The sequence below is a fragment of the Papaver somniferum genome, chromosome 5, assembly GCF_003573695.1.
Source record: "Papaver somniferum cultivar HN1 chromosome 5, ASM357369v1, whole genome shotgun sequence".
NCBI lineage: Eukaryota > Viridiplantae > Streptophyta > Magnoliopsida > Ranunculales > Papaveraceae > Papaver > Papaver somniferum.
The window spans coordinates 212,400,671-212,413,609 of NC_039362.1; the positions used below are offsets into that span (position 1 = coordinate 212,400,671).

The 12,939-nt window shown below is 36.4% G+C and overlaps 1 protein-coding gene and 1 long non-coding RNA gene across 2 annotated transcripts; one reads left to right on the forward strand and one right to left on the reverse strand.

Annotated features, from left to right (window-relative positions):
- Positions 1 to 610: 610 nt before the first annotated feature.
- LOC113284546 (54S ribosomal protein L51, mitochondrial-like) lies at positions 611 to 4,190 on the reverse strand. The gene is made up of 4 exons (XM_026534044.1): positions 4,138 to 4,190; positions 3,741 to 3,848; positions 1,986 to 2,092; positions 611 to 1,111 (listed from the first exon to the last, which is right to left on the reverse strand). The coding sequence occupies exons 2-4, from the start codon at positions 3,818 to 3,820 to the stop codon at positions 933 to 935; spliced, it is 366 nt and encodes a 121-aa protein (XP_026389829.1). The 5' UTR covers positions 3,821 to 3,848; positions 4,138 to 4,190; the 3' UTR covers positions 611 to 932.
- A 712-nt stretch (positions 4,191 to 4,902) lies between these two features.
- Positions 4,903 to 5,492, forward strand: LOC113284547. The gene is made up of 3 exons (XR_003328209.1): positions 4,903 to 4,946; positions 5,034 to 5,097; positions 5,452 to 5,492. It is a non-coding gene; the product is annotated as an uncharacterized LOC113284547 (long non-coding RNA).
- Positions 5,493 to 12,939: the final 7,447 nt, after the last annotated feature.

Here is a 12,939-nt window from a genome sequence, read left to right on the forward strand (position 1 = left end):
CTGAAAACTATTAATTCTGATTCAAGTACTCTTGTATCAAATTTACCATTCCAGTTCATGGCCAGTCTTTCCAAGGCACTAGGAAAGCAGCTATAACTGGTCCAATTGCGCCAAAGCCTGAGGTAGACCGCCTCATGCAAGGTTGTAGCTGCGTGAAAGTAGTTACAGCTAGGGTTTTAGGCAAATGGGTCCTACAGGATGAGCCGTTTTACTATTCAATCAATCCAATGGACTTTGGTAACAAGAGTTGATCATTTCATAAAGACAATGAAGGCGTTGTGGACTTGAGGGAAGGTTATGAACATTTCTTATCTTATCAATTGCAACAACCCTTCTTGTCAAATAAATCGGGTTGGGTTGAATACTAGGACGGTACTTCTTGCAGAACCCGTCTGACTTGATGAATGCTAGTCATAACTGAAGTGAGTGTCATCTTGAAAAATTCCGTTGTAATGGATTGGCAACTACTTAGATTTGATGTTATCTGTATACATTATATGTAGGCAGGCTTTTCTGAATTTTCAAAAATTATAAGCAGGTCATACATTACAAAGTCTGGAAAGTCATAAACTACTTACCACAGTAAAAATGGGAATGAAACAAGTAATTGTTAGTTTACTATGAGCTCCAGGCAGATGCCAATATCATCAAGATCAAGATGCACATTAAAGGTTTCCACAATTTTTTTTTAAATCCAGCTGTCAACTAGACATTTCTTTTTTCAGTTATCAAAATTATTCTGACAAAAGCCAAACCTATCAGTGACATACAACTTCAGTCTAAAGTGAGGTTGGTATACATGAAAAACAGCACCAGTGATAAAAACAGCTAGCAGGGAGAGGGAATGACCTAAGATGTAATAAATATCACTGCGAAAAAATAAAGTGTTGAATGCTTGCCATATAGTGGAGTCTCTGACTGTTTAGCGCGATTCAGCATTCAAACTTTGTGTCTGGGGTCCATGTACCTTGAACACTCGGGTGTTTAGTGACATGCCTGGTCTTCAGCTTTACGACCTTCCTTCCTAATGCATTTCTTAGCCTAGTCGCATGTTTGAGTACATCTTCAGGTGTCAGATTCCTCACGCAGACAACACGCTCATTCTTGTTCTCTGTTAAGTTAAATGGAATACAGAACTCTTAAGAAAAAGGTCCCACCATTCACACAAAAATGCCAATTATTTAGAACATAGAGCATACTGCTTTTCATGCATCAACAGAAGGTGTGAAAGCTAGAAACAAATGCACATGTAAAGAAGCAATACAAAATTCAGTTTCAGGGAACAGAAATAATTGAAGTCCTCTTCAGGGGGAAAATTAGGATTGCTCAGTGCATCCTAGCAAATCTTGGTCTGCTACAGGCGTAGATAAAGTTAATATGAAGATTCAGAAATATGATAACTAGCACAAAGAAGCATTCTTCCTTTCACAAAAAGAAAAAGGAAAGAGGCAGCATTCCAAAAAATATAGTATGTCCGCTTTTGTACTTGTTAACAACCTCGCTTGTACATAAACTTGACAGTCCCTTTTGGGAGAGTTTTTTACTAAACACTAGTTGTTCAAGCTAGACTGATATGTTCAATAAATTTACAGGTATGCCGTACCATAAATCATGTATACTGCAGAATTGTTTTCAGCAATGCAGAATAAATTTTGTTGTGATTGAAAATTTTGTAATGCATCAGTCATAATTGATTGTTAGATTGTACATACAACATGAAGTTGTTTTGTACAAGCAGATACAGAGCCACAGTGTCAGATGACATAACAGGAGACATTTGACGTGCTTGTAGCGAAAGTGAGCGAAACCATATGCAAAACCGTGGGATGGTATACAAAAGAAACCCGTGCACTAAGTCATGCAAGGTTTCGCTCACCCATATTACCAGCAGATGCATGTCTACAAGCTTCTTTGAATCCAAGCTGTATAAATACAAAGAACCAACATGACATGTACACCAGAACAGAGACAGCTGAGAATCTTACTGTAAAGTGCTTTTAAAAATGGATGCCGACCCCGGTTGAGTTCAGAAACAACCTCAAGTTGAGGATTGCCCTCTTTAAATGCAGGTAGTTCAGATTTCATGAATTCCCTGCAATTATAAATTTTTAGTTAGCCAAAATAAAAGCATAAGTTACTATAGCTAAGATTAACTTTGGGTCATAAAATGTAGGAGATGGAACAAGATTTTTGAACTTTCAAAACTACGATCACACTCAAATTATCAGATTGCCTTTAATCTGTCTATCCATTACTCGAGTAACACAGCAATTACATTTACTGGAATGTGTTCTGCAACCGAGACAAAAAAAATGCTAAATATGTTCTCAGCTGATCTTAACAAAATACTGAAAGAAAGAAAAAATTCATCTTCAGCTCCAGACAGTGCAAAAGCTCTCTTAGATATTCTATGTGACATTAGTTGCTCAATTTTTTGTATTTACAAATGTTTTTTGCCCTCATTCTAATATATGCTACCCTAAATTTTGAGACCAGTGGGGCGGACTCAAACGAAGAGGGGATACCGGCAGAACAAGGGTAGCATCTGACACCCAAAGTGTTGACCAACATCAACCAACTCTGAGATAATGGCAAATGGTGAAATTTTTATATGCTATAAGCAGAATTCAAAACTCGTAACTTCTGTAAATAAAATCATGGCCACTGTGGCCTGTGCTGCAGTTCGTGGGTGAGAAACATCTATTCGACCCAAGTTCTCATTGAATATTTTAGCCGATGGTAACCTTATGTTTCCCGTCCATTGGAATATGAATTACTGTCTTGGGAGTGGCTTTCGGCCTGAGAATAGGGAGAATTCTCGAGCAGATGAGACAAGTTTACAGAGTGCTCCAATGACAACTTATAATCTCCTCTTCAGATGGTGACTTTCCATGAAGCATTAGAGATAATAGAACGGTTACATGGCATAACCGCATAACTATTGTGTTCTTCTTTATGTGGTTTGACATTCTGTTAACTGGTTTATCATGGTTTTTAAGAACACGAGGTTTTAATCAGGAAACAGGGAAGTTAAAGATTGTTGAAGAGCTAGATCTGAAATCTGAACTGAAACAGGTACATATTCAAATTAAATTGAGCACAGTTACAAACTTGTCTACTGAAAGCAAATAGAGGAAACGAAAAAAATACCAAGAAAAACACTATACAAAATTTCGATCATATGAGTGATAAAAAGGGTCCAGAAACATAGAGAATGGCCAGAAATGAAACGATAACACCCTACAAGTTCATTTCAGTGACTTCAATTGGGTTTTCTATTTGTTGAATTTTCAGCCTTATTGGAAACTATCTCAAGGTTTAAAGACTGAATTACCCAGAATTGTTACTCATGCGACGACATTACATGGTAATTTAGTGGGAAGCACAGAAATTGAACAAGTCCTGACTACAGGAGGAACCTTTGTGAATTTGGATAATCGGGATGAAATAAAGGGTGGTACAATTAATCCTTCGAATGGTCATGTTATGCTTATAGATTGGGATACCAGCAGAACAAGGTTGGCATCTGACACCCAAAGTGTATCACCAACATCAAATTACTCTGAGATAATGTCAATGGTGAAACTTTCATATGGTTTAAGCAGAACCCATGATAACAAAACTCACAACTTCCATAAAAATTTCTCACCATTTTCTTCTGAATCAATAATACACAACATTTTCAATACCCGAGGCGATAAACTAAGAACTAGAAAAGAGAGATGAAAAAGAAGACATACCGGATTCCTCGACTACTTCCTCCCCAATCGCAGTAGCTCACAACCAGTTTCTTCAATTGCCATACTCCTCTCAATGCCATATCCTCACTTCAATAAACTTGATGATATCTTGCAAATAATTAAAAAAAATTGACATTAATAATCGCATCAAACTACACTAAATCAAATTAGCATCACGCTATTCCCATTCCTGTTCATCAAATCATACTTCTAATAAAAAACTCTCTTTTTTTCTAGGAGATTTAGGGCAAAAAGAAGTACAGCGTAGGGATTTTTGTTCGAAAATCAAATTGGGACAGAGAAATTAACGTTATATATATATATATATATATATATATATATATATATATATATGCAGAGAGAATCGTAGACAGGGAGAGATAGAGAGAGATGATACCTTGGAAACTTCGCAATGGTGGAAGTGGAACTGGAGACTAATTTGGGTGAGAAACAAAATGGGAAGAAATAGGGTTTATGGGCGGCCAGTGAACAATTTGATGGGCAAAATAGTCATTTTTGTCCAAATCTTCCACTTTTGTCATGGTTTCTTTTGTTGTTTTCCTTGATTTACCCTCATGAGGCATGGTTTCTGCAAGGAAAATGCCTCCAATGTGTGCACTCAGCCAGTCCAATTCAATGCTCTCTATTTCAAGGTAATTCGTAAGAGTTTATCAATGTTGCGGCAATGAGTTTAGGATCTTGAATTCAGGTTTTCAAGAAGGTTTATGATAAAATGAAGAAGATTAGAATTGGAAATTCAAGATAAGCATAAAAAATCGGTCTCAAGTAGGGGTGCACATACCCTATCCATATCCGCCAATTTTATCCTACCCGCCAGTGTTGTAACCTTATCCTATCCTACCCATTATTTGGCGGGTAGGGTGACGGTTAGAGATTTTTTTACCCGCCATTAAATGGGTAGGATGACGGGTAAAGCACGAAATTACCCTACCCTACCCGCCTACCCGTCTAATACTGAAAAGACAAAGTAACCCTTGTATTGTTTTCTCCTCCTGCCTATTTTTTTGTTATTTTAAAACATATTAGGGGTAAAAGACAAAGTAACCCTTGAATGGATTTTACTTTCTATCGAACCATTTCATTTCTTTTCATTCGAACCATTTCTCTCTTTTCATTCGAACCATTTCATCTCCTCGTCTCTACAGTAGCGAACTGAAGTCTGGGTTTCGATCTGAAGCTGAAGATGTAAGTGATTTGTGTGTTCGATTTGTGTATCGTTATGTTTTTGAATCTATTTTTTGCTCATCTCAATCCACTTTATTATCTCTGCAGAAGAGAATTTAGGGTTTCAGGCTGCAAGTGCAGTTTGAGGTTTTGGGGGTTTCGATCTGAAGATGTAAGTGTTTAAAGCTTTCAATTTGTGTTTTGATTTGGATTTCGATTTGTTCTTTTGGATTAGGCTTTCATTAAGGTGTTGATGTGTTAATTAGATTTTCTATTTTATATTAGTAACTGATTTTGAAATTTTTATGAAAAACCCTATACTACTGAAATAGAACGTGGGAATTAGGATTTCTCTGTATTCTTTTGCTTGGGTTTGTTTGCTTTGTTATATAAAACCCTCTTTGCTTCATCTATTTGATTATACTTGGTTTTCCATAATGTAAGTGTTTTGAATTAGATTGCTATGTGGCTGCCCTGATTTATTGTGTATTAACTCTTTGCTTCATCTATTTGATTATGCATACAGATATTTCTTAAGAGAAACGATGCTGGTGACCATTTTCCCTCACTTGAAATCTGCTTAGGCTTTGAACTGTTAAGTATCGTTATCAGGTTTGGTTCCCTCCCTTATAGACACATTTCTTGATCTGTATCTTTGATAATTTTAGATGAATTTTCATGTCTTTTCTTCTAGTTGTCCGTTGTTTAACATGTATGATATATGGTCAACTGTTGTTCAAGTAAATCAACTGACTTAAGTGTAGCTTATGGAACCTTTTGTCAATTCTTAACATAGCTCAATAAATGAATTTAGAGAACAAAAAGTAGGTTTGTTCTATTACAGATTGTTTCAGGGAGCAGAGCTTATACCTTGTTACAAAACCTATACATCCCACATATGATGAGCATGATTAGACACTCATACCCCTTAAGAGTTCTTATTCTCATCCAGGGAGAGATGAGAGTCAACGAAAGAGATTACTGCTTGTGACATGTCCTTCCACATTGTGGAGAATCTGGTGGTTTTTTGAAAACATATATGTTTTTTAAAGAACCTTTTCCATGTATAGATTTTCTACTTTGTGAATCCAAATTTTTAGAGAAGCAATATGAAGTAGATACCTTTGTATTTCGCAACTAATGGCTGCATTGGTAGGAACTGCATAAGTAGATACCTTTGTATAAGCAATATGAAGTAGATACCTTTATTAGTGATTTTGATAATGAATCGACAGGTGAGGAAAGAAAAAATCGGAGAAAGAATTGCAGCATTGCAACAACTAGTCTCACCATTTGGAAAGGTATAATCAATTTTTATTTTTTTTCAATTTCAGTAAAAGATAATAGGAATTTTGTTTCATTTTTTTTGTGTTAAATTGATTGAAAAATCATAGGGTTTCAATCATAAATGGTGTATCTTGCTTTCTATTCATATCAATTGTTACTCTCTGCTTAAATGTTTGCTTTCTTAATTGTTTGCTTTCTATTCATATCACTTGTTCTTTTCCTTATAACCTCTATTTCTATTGGGAACCTTTTCTCTAGTTGCAGTATTCTTCTACAGTAGAAGTTCTACTTTGTTCTCAGGCTTAGTAACTGTTGCAGTAGCATTACTGGTTGCAGTATTCTTTACTGGTTGCAGAAGTGACTAGTGAGGAAGCATGGTTGAGATTATAGAATTGATGTCAACGAGACCTCCTATTCCCTCTCAAGATTCATATCAATCTGTGCAACAAAGGGTCAGTGTTGTTATATCTCCGCCACCTCCACCTACACCATCTTCTCAACCTGAGGTCAGGGAAAGTATGAAGCGGAACAGAACATCTTCGGTGTGGGAGCATTTCCAAAAGAATGCTGATGAAGCTGGTATTAAATGGGGGAAATGTAACTACTGTGAAGGTGGTAAATATAGTGCTGGTGGTAAGAAGTATGGCACATCAAATTTGAACTGGCATTTGACCAAGTGTCAGAAGTATATGGAGTCACTAGAAGCTGCGCAGTTGGACTCTCTCGGTCAGCCTAGCAATCTGGGAGATCAGCAGCAACCAGTTGGGGTTACGTTCTGTCAAGATGGATGTAGGAGAGCCTTGATAAAGTTTATTATCACAGATGAACAGTCTTTCTGAATGGTTGAAGGAGAAGGATTTATAGCATTTTGTAGATATCTTGAGCCAAGGTTCAAACTTCCATCGCGGATGACCGTCTATCGTGATATCTGTGGACTGTTTTTGAGTGAAAAAAGCCAATTTGGTGAACTATTTCAAGTCGAACAAGGTTAGAGTTTGTCTCACAACCGATACATGGACATCCATTCAGAACTACAACTACATGGTAGTTACTGCCCACTTCATCGATGACCACTGGAAGTTACACAAAAGAATAATATTTTTCTGTCAAATTACTAGTCATGGAGGTGAGCATATTGGAAGAGCATTGGAGAAATGTTTGATAGAGTGGGGTCTTGAGAGAGTGTTCACCATCACGCTCGATAATGCATCTGCAAATAAAAAATCATTGAATATGTCCAAGAGAAAGTTGTAAGTTGGGGATCGTCAATTGTAGGAGGTAAACATTTACATGTGAGGTGTGCTGCCCACGTATTAGCTTTAGTTTTTAAGGATGGGTTGAAGAAATATCATACTTCAGTGAGCAGAATCAGGTTGGTGGTTAAATACGTCACGGCCTCTCCTGCTAGAATGAAGAAATTCTTAGATGCCTTATTTCTTGAAAGAATGGAATACAAAAAGGGATTAGTGTTAGACGTGAAAAAAAGATGGAACTCCATTTACTTGATGTTGGATGCAGCAGAAAAATACGAAAAAGTCTTTATAAGGCTAGGAAGATCTTATAAATCATTTCGTGAGAGGTTATCTTCGATATTCCCGATGAATCAGTAATGGGTGTTAATGTTGATGATATTGAAAGTACTGATTTTCTTGATGAAATAGAATCCAGTTCTTCTGATTCTGATGCTGATGAAGTTCCCTTATCTGGTCGAAGAAAAGCCAAGAAGAAAAAGCCTCGCGTGCATGCTCCTGAAAAGTATGACTGGGCTAATGCTCGAGTCCTAGTTCAGTTTCTATAGGTATTTTAAATTTCATTCTCTTTAATTATCAGCATGATTATATCCATTTGATCAAATATCCCTAAACTTGATATTGCCTAACACATTTCACCACTGATTAGTTTTAGTAATCTTAAAACATTATTACTTTAGTAATCCCTAAACTTTAGTACTTTAATTATATTCCTTATTTTTAGTTTTTCTGTGTATTGTTTTAAAGAGTCAATTTGTGCCTGTTCATACTAGTGGTAAAGAACAGCTCTTGTTTTGCTTTTAATTTCACTTAGATAACTGCATTTTAGCCCTGTATATTAGTTGCAACTTTTAATTTCAGTGATTCCATTTCGGTGTGCACTCTTTTAGTCCCTGTATACTCGTTGTAGCCTAATTTAGTTTCAGTAGTTTTTATATTTCTTAGTTCATAATATTTAGCCATCTGTAAACATTTTCTAAGAATGTTTTGAGTAGCTTGTTGTGTTGCTTACGAGTTAATATGATCTGTATATGAAGTTTCTATAACAATTATAATTGTTTCTACGGGTATTTTTTGAAGCCACTGTTGAGTTTTCTGGTTCTACTTATGTCACTTCACATACATTTTTGGGGGAAATTTGTGATGTACGTGGAGAGTTAAATGAATGGCAAAAAGATCATCATGATCCTCACTTAAGCCATATGGGTGAGAAGATGTTACTTAAATACAACAAGTATTGGGGTGAGCATAAGAACATGAATCCTTTATTGTTTATTGATGTGCTTCTTGACCCAAGAGAAAAAGAACGTGGACTGCAAGTAATACTAGAAGACCTGATTGTGCATGATATTCCTTGGACGAAACAAAGATTGGTAAACAATTGGTTAGATGAAGTCAAAGAGGATTTTAATGAATTATTCACAGCTTAGAAGGCAGAATATATAGGTGCAGGAAGTGTGTTAGCCTCGTCGGAGTCCGTAGGTGATACTGGTGGTAGTCCTAGTCAAGAGAGTTGTAGTTCTAGTTCTACGTCACATAGAAAGAGAAGACATAAGGCCCATAGAGAAGAACGTAAAACCCATTTATCTATAACGGAGGATGTTGACAAATCAGAGGTGGAAAGATACTTATCGGAACATATTTACTCACCAACAAAAGACAACAAAAATGGTTCGAAGTTTGATATACTCACTTGGTGGAAAAGCAATGCTGCAAGATTTGATATTCTATCACTTATAGCAAGAGATATACTTGCTATTCCCGTATATTTTCAGTTGCAACTGAATCTGCTTTCAGTACTGGAAAGCGAATACTTGGTCATTTCCGAAGTTCTTTAAAACCCCGAACTTTGGAAGCATTGATTCTCCTACAAAACTGGTTAAGGACACCGATTGATATGGATCCATCTATATTTGGAGCTGAAGAGAAGGAGGATGACGTCTTAGAGTCAGGTATACAACTTTCCTACATTGATTCTCCTACATTTGTCAAGTCTCTGTTGTTTTCAGTTTCTTACAATATAGTATAACCATATGTATATTTCCATCAGTAAGTATATTGAGACCTCTTAATCAACATTTGTTGGTTCTCCTTCGGTGCAAGGATTTCTATTTTATCATGTTGTTGTAATCAAGTGCCATATTGTATTGTATTAGGTTTTGTAGAACTACCTGGCATGTATCTTATTAGGAAACCGTGAAGTTGCAGATATAGCTTTGGTGTGTTTTTATTGATGTAGTGGTGATATATGCAAAGAGATGTGAACTCAGAAAACAAAAAATATGCAAAGGATGACGGGTACTTGAACATGATTAGAGTTAGGTCTCTGTCATTATTCCTGTGTATGCTTGCACATGGTTTTGTTTGGCCATAATATGTTAAGGTTATAAGATAATGTCCTGCTTATTCAACACTTGTAGATTTAGGATAACATTATTTCATGTCTGGGTTTCTGCCTTTTCTGAAATATACTGCCTTTTCTGAATACAGTGCTTTGAGTTGCATGTTAGTTATAAACCTATCAAAGGAGCAGTTTCTTCTTCTTATTTTTCTATCCTTTTTTTGAAGTATAGTTACTATCTCGAACTCATAGAATTTAAAAATTTCCTAGCCTCTTATTTTGTCTTTCAAACATTAACAGATACAGAACTTGTTGTGATATTAATTGATGTTGGTATTATCACTGAACTTTGTATCAAATCATTCACTATTATGACTGAATCTAACAAGGGATAACTTGTATGCAGATTTATTTGGTGATCTTAGTACTTATTCCATCATCGTAGATGATGATTGAATAAGAAGGTCAATATGAAGAGATTTTGGTGATGATACTGTTATATGAAGAACAAGGTCACGTGAAGAACATGGAATTCGGCTGGGATTCATCGTCTATTTCAAAAAGAATACAACTCTTTTCTTGAGAATACTTTTGTTTGTACATTTTTTATGGTGCTTTTGTTTATAAATTCATCTTTGGTCTACTAGCACAACATGCACGGTCCCTTTTCTTGTTCAGAGTCTGAAATTCAGACTTCAGAAAGTCATGGAGAAGGGGGGAAAACGGTTATACCCACCACCCTACCCGCCATTAAACGGGTAAGATCCTACCCAACCCGACCCGCCAGAGAATGGGTTGGGTAGGATCTTACCCGTTTAATGGCGGGTAGGGTGGCGGGTAAAAATTTTCTTAACCGCCAGTAAACGGGTAGGGTGGCGGGTATAGGCCATATCCTACCCACCCTACCCGTTGTGCAGCCCTAGTCTCAGGGTTTGTGTTTGCTTGTTTGACTTGTACTTTTGGACAGAGAAATACAGACATGGTGGTGGTACCATTTTTATTTATGGGAATTTCGATAAAGTGCCCCCGTTCTAAATATAGCAAAAAAAAGTGTCCCTGTTTTTTCGAACTTTTCAAAAGTGTCCCGCCTTTTTCAAAAAATGGGTAACGGCTAGTTAGGGAGTTAAGTGACAGTTGGCACCTTACAAATGACATATGTACCCCTCAAGCGTGCATCTCACACACACAGCAGTAACATGGGCAGGAAATTCTTCGCACGTGCAACTCACATGGATGCAGGCAACATAACGGCCAGAAAAACACGTGGCATGATCCTGTACACACAAAATGAACGACCATGATTTAGCTGACAAAAAAACGGATATCTTCATATTCTCCACCCTATAAAAATCAGAGAAGAACCCTAATTCATTCATATCAATCAGACCATATTTTCTTTAAGTTACTCATCATATTCAAACTTAGAAAACACAAACAAGTAATGGATGGGGGTCAGAAAAAATCTCCAAGCAGTAGCAACAGCAAGAATAAGGAAAAAAAAAGCCATGATTGATTGTGCAATGTGTAAACAAGGAAATCATGACACACAAGTTTGTCCTTGGATGTATTTTAGGTGCAAGCATATTCCATGTGTTGGTGTGAGGGCATTACTTAGATCTACAACAACTGAAAACTATGAAAAAATGTTCTTCAAGTGCACAATACCTACTTATAGTTACTTTGAATGGTTTGAAGATGCTTTACACCACTGTAAAGCCAAGGACATTATGCTACCATCAACGAAAAGTTGTTGTGCTTGTGGAGAAGAAGACCACTACTACATCGATTGTCTACTGCAAAATCAGGTTTGCTTTTCTGCAACATGCAAATCCAAACTCATATTGAAGATGTGCAAAAATCAACACAATAAGAACATAGCTTACCTTGCCTGTAAGGATTGTGAATCTTTTAGATAGGCTTCAGATCAGTGACGGAGCCAGGACTTTTCAGTCCTGGGGCAAAATCAAAATTCTTAACATTCACCAAAAAAAATTTTGAACCTTGCGTAGATCGTTTAGAGTATTTATCCGTGGACACAAAAACTACTCCAATGTTAGTGTCAGCACCTGGAGTGTTTTGAAATCCAGCCTCTCGTCACCTCCTGCGAACAAAAAACAAGCTAGAATAAAGTTCTACTCATATGCCAATACATTGACACATCGTTATAATTAAAAGAAGTGTAAAATTATAATGCAATACAGTGAAGTGTAAAGCTTACCAATATACAAAAACATAAAAGCTTATCATTTTCGCAAAACCAGATGAAGTTTTCGCAACCACCATAGCACGAATGGTGTAAGAAAACATGAATTATACTTAACATCTGACAGTGAGCGACAATCTATTCTTCTCCTTCATCTTGGTTCACTGAGAAGTGATATTGTCGCCAGGTCGAGTGAACTTGTGAGGGTGAATGGGTAACGACGAGAGATATTTCTCTACCACTACCATAAAGACAAAAGAAATCTAATAAGTTTGACCCAAAAAAAAATTCAACATTTCCAATTATCTTTGCCCCCATAACTATCAAATATTACTAAATTACCTAGGCTTCTCTAACTAAATTTCAAAAACTAGTGGGGTCTAGAGCCCCCATTTGTCTCTTAACAGCTCCGTCACTGCTTCAGATGCCCTCTTCATTGCTGCAAAAGACAAGGTTAGAGAATCTGCAACCCAAATGGATGCCATATGTAAACAATTAGGAAAAAACCTCCATATGTAATATGTAAGAAGTTGCTTTAAGAACTAAATATTATTACATTTCATATCCTATTATAACAAAAGATGTTCAAACAGACAAAAGTTCACAATAAGTTACATTCTTACAATAACTTAAAGTTCACAAATTTATCATTTATAAAAGACGCCAAAAAAAAGAAAGGAAACTGCAACTTTAGTCTTTCTTTGCCTTGCTAGGTTTTTTTGTCTTGCCTTTAGGATCTGTCATAGTCTGGCTCACTGTTTGTTTAACAGATCTAACATTTCTAAAATTTTGAGAAACTTTATGCTTCTTAGTTCCAGCTGGTTTTGAAGTAGATGCACCTGGAGTATCATATGATTTCCTCTTCTTAGATCTTGAAGAGGTTGCTGCAGGTGTATCAAATCTTGTGAGAGTTGCACCATCAACTTGAGTTCT